This window comes from Polypterus senegalus, chromosome 17, assembly GCF_016835505.1.
Source record: "Polypterus senegalus isolate Bchr_013 chromosome 17, ASM1683550v1, whole genome shotgun sequence".
Taxonomy (NCBI): domain Eukaryota; kingdom Metazoa; phylum Chordata; class Cladistia; order Polypteriformes; family Polypteridae; genus Polypterus; species Polypterus senegalus.
The window spans coordinates 93018225-93031203 of NC_053170.1; the positions used below are offsets into that span (position 1 = coordinate 93018225).

General features: G+C 46.4%; 1 protein-coding gene across 1 annotated transcript in view; it reads left to right on the forward strand.

The window, feature by feature from the left end:
- Positions 1-12979, forward strand: part of cacna1g (calcium channel, voltage-dependent, T type, alpha 1G subunit) — a 435684-nt gene that overhangs the window by 361657 nt on the left and 61048 nt on the right. Inside the window, exons 23-24 of the mRNA XM_039739383.1 lie at positions 2523-2612; positions 4187-4400. Of these exons, the coding sequence (XP_039595317.1) occupies positions 2523-2612; positions 4187-4400 (304 nt within the window). The remainder of the gene's footprint in view (positions 1-2522; positions 2613-4186; positions 4401-12979) is intronic.

The window sequence follows — 12979 nt, forward strand, 5'->3', positions numbered from 1 at the left end:
TCCCGAGAGGCTGAGAATCTGTTTCGGTGTCCCAACTGAGAGCACACTATGGTGCAACAAACAGACGGGGCAGCGCCCTGCATTATATGAGGCTGCCCAGGTGCCTGTGCAATACTTGCCGGGCCTTTTTGTATTCATTTACATTTCTTTGATGACACCATCCTGTATTTTTTGTGCACAGGACATTGTTGTTTGCAATTTGCAAGAGATGCCATTAAAGAGAAATTAAGTAATAGCATCCATGTTTGTAATGCAGCCCCCGGAGGAAATATAACAAATACAGCCTTCTCAAGGATTATAGATCAGCATGTTTATTTCCAGATTTACAAAGACAAATCTTCTTTTGAGAAAAAAATCTCCTGCCCATATAGTGCCATGCTCTGCCCTTAGTTACTATTGGCATTTCTCATTTTCATGATTTTTAAACAGTAGACAAAGGTGAAATACCATGCATGTGTCCTGCAATTCAAATAAGGTCACCAGCCCTCTTGAATGCCAGAAAAGGCAGCTAAAGGAGGTTGGCATCAGGATGGGCATCTGTTTACAAGTTTAGCCAGGGTACAAAGCAATAAATCATCCCAATATTCTAACCTTGATGTGATGAATACATGAATCAATGTCTCAGCTGCAGAGTAGGATGGCGAGGAACAAAGTCTTGAAATGTTACAAAGGCGGTAATTGATGTGAGACTGGAAATCAAATCAAATTTTATTTGTGTCGTCGAGTATGGAAATAACACAGCCCAAAATTATGAAAAGTTCAATTACCTGATAACTAAACAAACACAGCATGTGATGGCACAATTTCAATAGTAGGGTCCAAGAGCAAAAGCCATGGTGGGCAAACTAGAGCCGTTCTTTGAGCAGGTCTTCTTGAACTGGATGGAGTTCTGTCTTGCAGTCAGCTCAGTCCAACAATAGATGCCCCTCTCCCAGGGAGCCATGGCTTTATAGGGCTCTTGACTGGAAGGGGTGGAGTCAGTTGCCCTCACAGGGCGTGTGCTTAGAGCTGTGGAGAGAAAGGGAGGCGACATGGTTAGTGACAGTGCCACCTACATAGACGAACTCAGAAGGTGCTCCTCTGGCGTTCATGCATGGCATTTGTCACATACAAATTTTACATGCAGTACGGTTGCTCAACTCCAATGGCTGTGCCTTTAAGAAGAATGTAAAGGGACAATAACAGTAATACATAACTTTATAAATATCAAAACTCTTTAACAGAATTATAAATAGTTGATAAATAACTTAATGCATGAGAGTAGGCCATCATGTAGCTTCAGACTCTTCCATTATTTAAGATGTAGATGGACTGGGGACAGAAGCTCCACCTCAGTGTCTCAGCACTGGACTTCAGGCAGCCATAGTGTTTACCTGACCACAGCACAGAGGAGAGGCTGTTGTTGGCACGGCTGGTGTCACTGTTAATATTCATTGTCCTGGTCCATCATCGCTTGGTGTAGACGTCCTAGAAGTGCACACCCTGTGATGCATTCAGCTGACCACACCACTCTCTTCACAGCCTTGTGGTCCTGGTGCATGCCGTTCCCAAACCATGAAGTCATACTTCCTGACAAAGTACTTCTGATGGTGGATTTATAGAAGTTCTTTAGTATTTAGGAGGGGAGACTGAAATCCCTGAGTCATCTGAGGTGGTCAAGGCTTTGTTGTGCCTTCTTTAGATAGAATGTTGTCACGTACAACACTAATGCTCTTGACTTGAGGGCGTGAAGGAATAAAGATGTTAGCATTTATACATTTTGAAAGGAGAGTTTCAGACTTGGCACTATTAAGCTCGAGCAGATGATGCGTCATCCAAACTTTAATATCATGGAGGCAACTAACCAAAGAGAACCTGAGGTGGATTTTGCAGAAGTATAAAGCTGGAGGTCATCAGCACAACAGTGAAACTACCATAATTGAACCAAGGGGGAGGAGGTGAGGGACGCAGTGCTGATCCCTGTGGCACACCATGGGTAGCAGATGGATTCTGAGAAATGATTTTATTCAGTTCAATAAATTAAAACCTATCAGTTAAGTGAGACTGAAATCATGAAAAAGCAGTTATACCCAGTGAAGACAGGTAGCGTGTGGGAAATAGTGTCAAATGGTGAACCGAGAGCAAGAAAGACAAGAATACTTAGTTATACTTAGGAAGTGGGAATGAGCAGATCTCTGAGCATCAATCAAAATGAGTCTGGTGTCCTCTGATGTTCTGGCTAAATTTCCCATCACACCCTTGTCATTCTGGCCCCTGATCATCCCCTGCCTCTAACTGGCTAATTATCCTAACATCAGATGTGTGGTGATCATACTGGCACAAGAATGGCTGCTGTTGCATCATCCAGGTGGGTATTTCACATTGGTGGTCATTGAAGTGGTTCCCCACTATCTGCCAAGCACCTTGAGTACCTTGAAAAGTGCAAGGTAACAATTAAATTAAATTAATTAAGTGTAACAAATTCATTTAATACACTGAACGAACTGAACCCACTCAAAAGTTCCCTTGACTGTCTCTAACAGGCTCTGATGTCGCTCTTTGTGCTCGCCTCCAAAGACGGCTGGGTGGACATCATGTACGACGGCTTGGATGCAGTGGGGGTCGACCAGCAGGTATGTTGTTCTGTTGTCTTTTGTCAAATGTGCTGCTCCCCAACCCTGCTGGGAATTTGTACCCAGGAAGCTGTCCAGATTCCCGGAATCCATTCTAGGTGCATGGTGGCTTATATTAAAATGGTTTCTTCTTCTGCTCTTCCAAAATGAAGCCTGTGCCTTGAGCAAGGGGTCTGAGGGCAAATGAAATAAACAGGGATTTAAGGAAAATGACAGCAGGGCAACAAGGAGAGAACAGACAAACAAAGAGGCCAAGTGGTAGTCAAAATGAGCAAAATGGAGACAGGCAGACCGATGAAACAAAAACAAGCAGGATAGCGGGCACCCAGCATAAAAGACAGAGAACAATAAGAGAAAGAGAGAAGCACAGAGTAGTGAAGTAGAGAGAAAGGGAGAGGAGTCAGAGACAGACAGAGAAACATGCAGTGTGACAAACAGACTCAGAGAAAGACCATCTAAGAAGGAGACAGACTGATTGACAGACAGATGAAGGGACAAATGGAATGATGGGCAGCCTGACATAGAGATAGTTAGACAGACAGATGGGCACTAAAAGGCTGAGAGAACGACCAATGGGTAAGCAGAACATCAAACAGACACACGGGCTGAATGACAGGCAGACAGACTGACAGATGCATGGTATCATAGACAGACTGTGCCAAAGACAGACTTACAGATACACAAACTTCTGCTCACACACGTACAGACAAAATGCCTGAAAGGCACAGAGAATGAGAAGTCAGGCTGACAGACTAACAGACACATGAAATGATGGACAGACAGACCCACAGAATGTCTCACATGCCGAGAGACTCATCGACAGGCAAGCAAAATAAAATAATAAAAAGCAGCCTAAAGAGAAACAGTCGGAAAGACAACAACATGTGAAAAGATGGACAGGGGGAGACAAAGACAGATGGAAAGACCACCAAATGCATGCAGGGAGCAAAAGACAGACTGACTAACAGACACCTGGAAAGATGGACAGACACAGAGAAGGCCTGACCGCCTGAGCTACAGACAACAAGCGAGCAGAATGGCAATCAAGCAGAATAATGTCTGACATACAGAATAACTGGCAGACACATACAATGAAGTAGTCCCAGACAAAATGAACGATAAACAGTCAAGCCGAGAGACGGACACACAGACGGACGCAAAGGACGATGAGCAGACTTACCGACAGACAGACACAGGGGATGACAATAAGGCAGATATACAAATAATGGGCAAAAGGATGTGCAATCTGACAGACACAGACAGAAACCCAGAAAGTGGGTCAGACAAACACACAGGACTGACTGACAGACAGACACACACGCAGTGTGATAGACACAAAGAGGAAAGGAACAGACAGGCAATTCCAAACTGGCCCTGGCATGAGTGGCTGTGTGCCCTGCAGAGAACTGCCACCCTGTCTAAAGCTGCCTTCTGCTGCCAGGATGGGTTCCGGCCCCTCTGTGACCCTATAAGCAGGTCTGAACATGTCATGTCTGTATTGTCCAACAAAGAAGCCTTGATAAGATGATGCAGGCTTCTCTCAGCTCTTGGTAACAGGTCTGTCTTTTTAACAGCCCAGGTTGAACTACAACCCATGGATGTTGCTCTACTTTATCTCATTCTTGCTGATTGTGGCCTTCTTCGTGCTCAACATGTTCGTCGGGGTAGTTGTGGAGAACTTTCACAAGTGTCGGCAACATCAGGAGGCAGAGGAGGCCAAACGGCGCGAAGAAAAGAGGCAGAAGAGGATGGAGAAAAAAAGAAGGAGTAAGGAGAAAGAGCTGGCTGGTCGGTAGTCTTTCCACATCTTTCTGAGTCCTGCTTGACCTTTGATTACAAGAAAATGGAATAATAACCCCCACTCCTTATAACTACCCCTCGTCCCCACCCAAGCTATTGCTCAGTGCCTGGTAATTTAATTTTCCAGCGCATGCCCAGGTAGAAACATCTGCATGGATAGCAAATAGTAAAACAGAAGAAAGGAAAATGTGATGGAGTGGCACACGATTGTTATGACAGTGCCCCCTTGTGCCTTGTGCATGCCATGCAGTGACCAATGTACAGTACAGTACTGCACAAATAGTGTTCTGCAGAGCAACAGTGTGGCCAAGGGACGACTGTTGTCATAAGAGTCTGTTCACTATTTGTTTTATTACAACCTTGCTCGAGCTCAAATGCCAATTCCCTCATTGTACAATTATTTGATGATCCAGATGATCAAAATAATACAAAATTGTGTCCAAAAGACCTGTGAAAACCCACATGGAATAAAAAAAAAACAAAATTGTAATGAAGCGTCAGCTCAAGGCTGTAATAACAAGCGTAGCCCTTAGTTTGAACTGTGCGTGTGAAGTCATATAAGGTTTGAGAAATACAGATAAAAAAAAACAAGTGGGAGAAACACTGTGGCTCCTAGAGATATGGTTATCCTTAATATGTCACAAGAGCCCCCCGTGACTCATATAAAGGGAACCACAGTTGTTTTGATTGGCTGGGCACCACACGTTCCATCTCTTAGCTCCTCCCACCAACAGCAAGTGTCCCTTCAGTTTATCTCCGATGCCAGCCACTCAAGTGGCACACCAGAGACACTGCGTGAGGCTCATGGTATGACAGAGTGACGGAGCCTGCAGGATCAGAGGTCAGAGGAGCTCTCCCATCTCATGTGCTTCTTGGTCTATTTGAATGCTCACCTTTTATTCTTTCACTTTTTTCAGCCTCACCTCATCTCTTCAGCTGTCTTCTCTTCTTCACTTCTGTCACCTCCTTTCTGCTTTGATTGTTTTAAATATTACTAAAGAGATCTCACCAGCACTAATCAGTAAACTGCCGTGGTACAACTTCCCAGTCTAATCTACCAATGGAATGCATCTTCCCATTTAGTTAAAACATCAGTGGCCACCGAGGATGGTTCTGGTCCTGATCCATGTGGAGGGGCAGCACTAGAGGCACAGATGCTGAAGTCGATTATCGGTGCACATTTTACTGTAATACCTCACTTGCATCACCATAAAACAGCAGAAGGTGTATGTGTTGTCACCTAAGAACTCCAAACTGAGAAAGACAGTACCAAAGTGCTGCATGATAACCGCCTGCATTTAGCACCTTTCAATAGTAAACACGATCTGAAGGAGTACAGATACACAGAACGCCTGTTACACCTGACCTTTACTGTTGGAGTGGGGACATGTTGTGTGACACACTCAAGATCTCACAATGAGTCAGTCGGGCGTCAGGGCTTCCTTAGTCATTGGGACACAAGGTCCGCCTCCTACCAAGGGAGGTCAGTGATTGGCCTGTCAGCTTGTCAGTCACTAGTGGCCTGTAGTGTTGTCAGCAGTTACAGTGCTGGAGGCTGGGAAGCATGTGGCTTAGAGAGTCCCTGAGAAGATGGCCACAGCAAGTGAGCTGTTTGTAAGTCGAATTTATGGAATGTTCTGGGTGAGGGAAACAGATGTTTCTTAATTTCACCTTTGTATGTAGATGAAACAAATTATATCAGACTTTTAGCAGCCTATTTCTTTATTACTTCATATTTAAATTGATATGTGCTTATACCTTAAGCATGAACTGTTGAAGCTTTGGCAGTTTTATGTTACTGAATGCGCATATCAATACCATCCATCCATCCATCCATTCTCTTCCGCTTATCCGAGGTCGGGTCGCGGGGGCAGCAGCTTAAGCAGAGAGGCCCAGACTTCCTCTCCCGGCCACTTCTTCCAGCTCTTCCGGGAGAATCCCATGCTCCCAGGCCAGCCGGGAGACATAGTCCCTCCAGCGTGTCCTGGGTCTTCCCCGGGGCCTCCTCCCGGTTGGACGTGCCCGGAACACCTCACCAGGGAGGCGTCCAGGAGGCATCCTGATCAGATGCCCGAGCCACCTCATCTGACTCCTCTCGATGCGGAGGAGCAGCGGCTCTACTCTGAGCCCCTCCCGGATGACTGAGCTTCTCACCCTATCTTTAAGGTAAAGCCCAGACACCCTGCGGAGGAAACTCATTTCAGCCGCTTGTATTCGCGATCTCGTTCTTTCGGTCACTACCCATAGCTCATGACCATAGGTGAGGGTAGGAAGGTAGATCGACTGGTAAATTGAGAGCTTTGCCTTACGGCTCAGCTCCTTTTTCACCACGACAGACCGATGCAGAGCCCGCATCACTGCGGATGCCGCACCGATCCGCCTGTCGATCTCACGCTCCATTCTTCCCTCACTCGTGAACAAGACCCCGAGATACTTGAACTCCTCCACTTGGGGCAGGATCTCTCCCCCAACCCTGAGAGGGCACTCCACCCTTTTCCGGCTGAGGACCATGCTCTCGGATTTGGAGGTGCTGATTCTCATCCCAGCCGCTTCACACTCAGCTGCGAACCGATCCAGAGAGAGCTGAAGATCACGGCCTGATGAAGCAAACAGGACAACATCATCTGCAAAAGCAGTGACCCAATCCTGAGTCCACCAAACCGACCCCTTCAACACCCTGGTTGCGCTTAGAAATCCTGTCCATAAAAGTTATGAACAGAATCGGTGACAAAGGGCAGCCCTGGCGGAGTCCAACTCTCACTGGAAACGGGCTCGACTTACTGCCGGCAATGCGGACCAAGCTCTGACACCGGTTGTACAGAGACCAACAGCTCTTATCAGGGGTCCGTACCCCATACTCCCGAGCACCCCCACAGGATTCCCGAGGGACACGGTCGAATGCCTTTTCCAAGTCCACAAAACACATGTAGACCGGTCGGGCAAACTCCCATGCACCCTCCAGGACTCTGCTAAGGGTGAAGAGCTGGTCCACTGTTCGCGACCAGGACTAAAACCACACTGTTCCTCCTGAATCCGAGGTTCACTATCCGACGGACCCTCCTCTCCAGAACCCCGAATAGACTTTTCCAGGGAGGCTGAGGAGTGTGATCCCTCTATAGTTGGAACACACCCTCCGTCCCCTTTTAAAGAGGGGACCACCACCCCGGTCTGCCAATCCAGAGGCACTGGCCCCGATGTCCATGCGATGTTGCAGAGACGTGTCAACCAAGACAGTCCTACAACATCCAGAGCCTTAAGGAACTCCGGCGATCTCATCCACCCCGGGCCCTGCCACCAAGGAGTTTTTGACCACCTCGGTGACTTCAGTCCCAGAGATGGGAGAGCCCACCTCAGAGTCCCCAGGCTCTGCTTCCTCATTGGAAGGCATGTTAGTGGGATTGAGGAGGTCTTCAAGTACTCCTCCCACCACCCTAACGCCCGAAGTCGAGGTCAGCAGCGCACCATCCCCACTATATACGGTGTTGACACTGCACTGCTTCCCTCCTGAGACGCCGGACGGTGGACCAGAATCTCCTCGAAGCCGTCCAAAGTCGCTCTCCATGGCCTCTCCAAACTCCTCCCATGCCCGAAGTTTTGCCTCAGCAACAACCGAAGCCGCGTCCGCTTGGCCTGCCGGTACCTATCAGCTGCCTCCAGAGACCCACAGGACAAAAAGTCCTATAGGACTCCTTCTTCAGCTTGACGGCATCCCTCACCGCCGTGTCCACCAACGGGTTCGGGATTGCCGCCACGACAGGCACCACCACCTTGCGGCCACAGCTCCGTCAGCCGCCTCAACAATAGAGGCACGGAACATGGCCCATTCGACTCAATGTCCCCACCTCCCTCGGGACGTGGTTGAAGTTCTGCCGGAGGTGGGAGTTGAAGCTACTTCTGACAGGGGACTCTGCCAGCCGGTCCCAGCAGACCCTCACAACACGCTTGGGCCTACCAGGTCTGACCGCATCTTCCCCACCATCGAAGCCAACTCACCACCAGGTGGTGATCAGTTGACAGCTCCGCCCCTCTCTTCACCCGAGTGTCCAAGACATATGGCCGCAAGTCCACACACCACCACAAAGTCGATCATCGACCTGAGGCCTAGGGTGTCCTGGTGCCAAGTGCACATATGAACACCCTTATGCTTGAACATGGTGTTCGTTATGGACAATCCGTGACGAGCACAGAAGTCCAATAACAAAACACCGCTCAGGTTCAGATCGGGGGGGCCATTCCTCCCAATCACGCCCTTCCAGGTCTCACTGTCATTGCCCACGTGAGCATTGAAGTCTCCCAGCAAAACGAGGGAATCTCCAGAAGGTATGCCCTCTAGCAACCCCTCCAGAGACTCCAAAAAGGGTGGATACTCCAAACTGCTGTTGCGATACGCACAAACAACAGTCAGGACCCTTCCCCACCCGGCGGAGGGAGGCCACCCTCTCGCCCACCGGGTAAACCCCAATGCACAGGCTCCAGTCGGGGCAATAAGTATGCCCACACCTGCTCGGCGCCTCTCACCGGGGGCAACTCCAGAGTGGTAGAGAGTCCAGCCCCTCTCAAGGAGATTGGTTCCAGAGTCCAAGCTGTGCGTCGAGGTGAGTCCGACTATATCTAGCCGGAACCTCTCGACCTCGCGCACTAGCTCAGGCTCCTTCCCCTTCAGAGAGGTGACATTCCACGTCCCAAGAGCCAGTTTCTGTAGCCGAGGATCAGACCGCCAAGGTCCCGCCCGCCACCACCCAACTCACACTGCACCCAACCTCCTTGGCCCCTCCCATAGGTGGTGAGCCCATGGGGAGGAGGACCCACGTTACCTCTTGGGCTGTGCCCGCCGAGCCCCATGGGTGCAGGCCCGGCCACCAGGCGCTCGCCATCGAGCCCCACCTCCAATATCAATACAACATTTTCAAACCTGTTAAATCAAAAAGTTTATCTATCTATCTATCTAATTCCACTCAGGGTTGGGGCGGGCTGCATCCAATCTCAGCAGCACAATGCACAATGCAGGAGCCAGCCGCCCTAAACAGGCACCAAGGCGCACACACATGTAGCTAATGTACAGTCACCACCTAACCTAAAATGCTACAATCTTTGAGAGGACATTTCAAGCAGACACAGGGAGAACATGCAGAGTCCACACAGACAAAGACCAGGAGCAGAACTTCAACCCTGGATGCTGAATCAATGAGGCAGTGGAACTAATCATTGAAATGAAATTGTAAATAGTGCAATTATTGTAATGTTTTCTTTTACTTACATGTTGCTTTCAAATTATTCTTTCATGGTTTTCCGTAAGGGCAGAGGTCCTCAATCCCAGTCCTGGAGAGCCGCAGTGGCTGCAGGTTTTTGTTCTGACCTGGTTGCTTAATTAGAAAGCAATTCTTGCCAATAAAGCACTAACAAGCTATGAAATTAAATTAACTCTGCTATGTCAGGTCATTCTCATATCCTAGATTTTCTTTCCCTTTCTATCATGCAAATGATTTGAAGGCTAAAATGGACGAGTAATTCTCAGTCCTTCACTTTTTTCTCTTCATTTTTCTTCCAAGTATTTAATTAAACCCAATAGTGCAGATAAATACACACAGGTGTAAATGTAAAGAAGCTAAATGGAGAAATGCTGCTCTCGCTTGTCATTTGCATGTTATTGATAATAAGGAGCAATTAAAATGGCTGTTTAAGACAAAATGAAGCAATAAGGGCTCAAAATCACTAAAGTGAAGCAGAAGTGTTACTTTAGCAATAAGTGCTTTTTATTAAGCAACTGGGTTGGAGCAAAAACCTGCAGCCACTGCGGCTCTCCAGGACCGTGATTGAGGACCCCTGCCTAAGGGCAACATGGTGGTATAGTGTTGATCAAAGCTGACTAATGATTCAGGAACTTGGGTTCCATTCTATGCTTGATTATGCTCTGCTATGAGAAGTAGGTACAGTAGATAAGTAGTGCAATTCAAGTGTTCTGTTAAATTAAAAAGGAGGAGGACCTGGAGGTGACAGGTACAAACCACAGACAATCTAATCAAAGCCTAAATAATAGAATCAAGATTCTTTATTCGTCACATGCATAGTTTATACAGGACAACACGCAGTCAAATGCATCCTGATCTTTTCAAAACGAGTCAGTGCACATTGCAAAACCAAAAAAAAAAAATACTCGAGCTGCAAACCTTTTGAATGTCCACAAAATTTGGACAGTGAACCGTCCCCACTGGCAGTTCTTTATAGTGTCACGCGGATGATGCAATTCGGGGCGACTCCTAGGGAACACGCCCCCTAGCAACACTAGAGTCACATGTAGTGACCGTGACACAAAATGACGTCACCGTAATGCACAAATAACGCTGGTGCTCTTCACCATTGGCATCCTGGTACAGAGCCCTCAACAGATGGTCAGCATGTACCGAATTAACTAATGAAGTAATAAAGAAGTGAAATCGTAATAATATAATAACAAAATAATCGATGAATTAATTTTAAGTTATTAATGCAATGGCAAAACCATCACTATGTGCAATATGACATGATCTGTGCTGATATAACAGTGTAATATTTAATATAAATATAATGAGCTCTTCATGACCCCTGGTCAGAGGACTAAAATGTCAAATTATTTAAGTAAATAACTAATAAGTTCACCAACAAATGGATTAATTGGTTAATTAGCTAACTAATTATCACATTGACTTGATCATAATCAAATGATGCCATTATTTAGTTAATTAACCAGTTAATGAATGATGTCAAGATAAATTACTAGACGTACTCCAGTTTATACTTGATGGTATGTTTTAATTGAACTTTAAATTCTTGAGTGCTCTTTGCCTGGTCACCGCACGTTCTCCCAGGGTTCTTGCCTACTGTGGTTTCCTCCATTTTTTGCAGACATCATGTGAGGTTCATTTGCAATTTGAGAATTGCTCCATTCTTGTCAACTCAACCGCCTGCATTTCACTTCTCGGTTCCTTACTTTTACCTGCGGCTCCCAGGAGGCGCATTTGATTTCCTCAGGTTTCGTTTATGCCTGGAGCTTCATCAAAGTTGTCTTTCCAAGCCAATTTCCTTTCCGTCCACTAAATCAGAATTAAATTGATTGTTCATTGATGGTACGTCTGATACCACTGGGTTTCTGGAGCCATTCACCTTCAACCAATCATCTTTAAAGTTAGCCTTTGACATCACGAAGCAAGGACTGAATGCACAAGCGCATACAATTTCACGTGCAGTTTAAAAAAATCACAGAAGTGGTCCTCATCCCTGAATCAGATGAAGCCAGTTTTGATCACGTTGTATTCTGTTACGCTTACTTTAGCCATGTAAATATCTATCTATCTATCTAAATGTTAACAGATTGTCTTCCCCACCATGCTCCGAGGACGTAGCGTGTGTTTTCATGAATCACAAACGAAGGGTTTGCTTTTTTCATGCCGTTGTCGGAGGCTGCCTTGCATTGCGATTGGTTGGCGGTTACTGACTCTTCTAGAATGACATCTTTGATGTGGATCCAGCAACAACTGAACCGTGACATTCTTTGAGCTGCCATCTTGAAGTGACAGCCTTGAGACCGTTTTAAGATCAACAGAGATCAGATCAGCTACTCTCAGGATGAGCTCGAGTTCTCCGCAGCCCCTTAATACAGGATCAGCTCTTAAAGTGGGTGCACTGATGATTGCTCTCCCCAGAGTGAGACATGGCCACACAGTCCTGACCGAATATGACTCAGCATTAAACTGGGAACCTGTACAGGCATTTTTTTTTAAACAGTCTTAATATTTTTAGCTTGTCTTGCACACGTTTCTGTATTTATTCCCATCCAAAGTTTTTTTTGACACACTACTCCGTCCTTGGATTGAATACACACGGTAGAGGGTGGCCGATATGCTGCTTTCAGACACACTCACCCTCACTGCTGTGTTTCAAATGGCATATTCAGTGAGTATTCCAACCCCAGGGCCGTAAAAACAACAATATGAAACATGGCTTCACTTGGAAGTGAGCTGCAATTCCAAGAGTGTCAAGATTTTGGTGTCCTTGGAGTGATTTTTGTTCCTTGTTTATTTATTCGTTGTATTTTTAACATGATGGCAGTCAGCATCCTGCATCACCGTTTTGGGCCCCTTGTATATGGGCACCACCTTTTTTGTTCACAGTTGCTATGGAAACCACCAGTCACATGACTGCTGTGCGACATCATCACCTCACTGTGCAGCTATAAAAGATGGTGGCGTGATAGCAAAGGAAACACAATCCTCGCGTACTTTATTTACTACTCTGACTACTTTTTATTTTTTTAAACAGGTTTTTTTTTTCTCTTTCAACTTGTTATAATTTGGACGTTTGGTTACATTTGTCTGCATTTTATTTTCTCCATCATTTTAGGAGAACAGATTTTCTGAAGTCAGTTTTCGATTATCTTGTGTGCTGTTATTGTTTTGCAAAATTTTGGGCTGAATGAGCCATTGTTTTGTTTCTTCACAGCCGAGTCCAAACTGTGCTCCTGACATTACGTTTTCATTCCTTTTTCTTGCTGTTTTTGTGTGGTTTAGCACTCAGATTGGGAGCATCAGCCT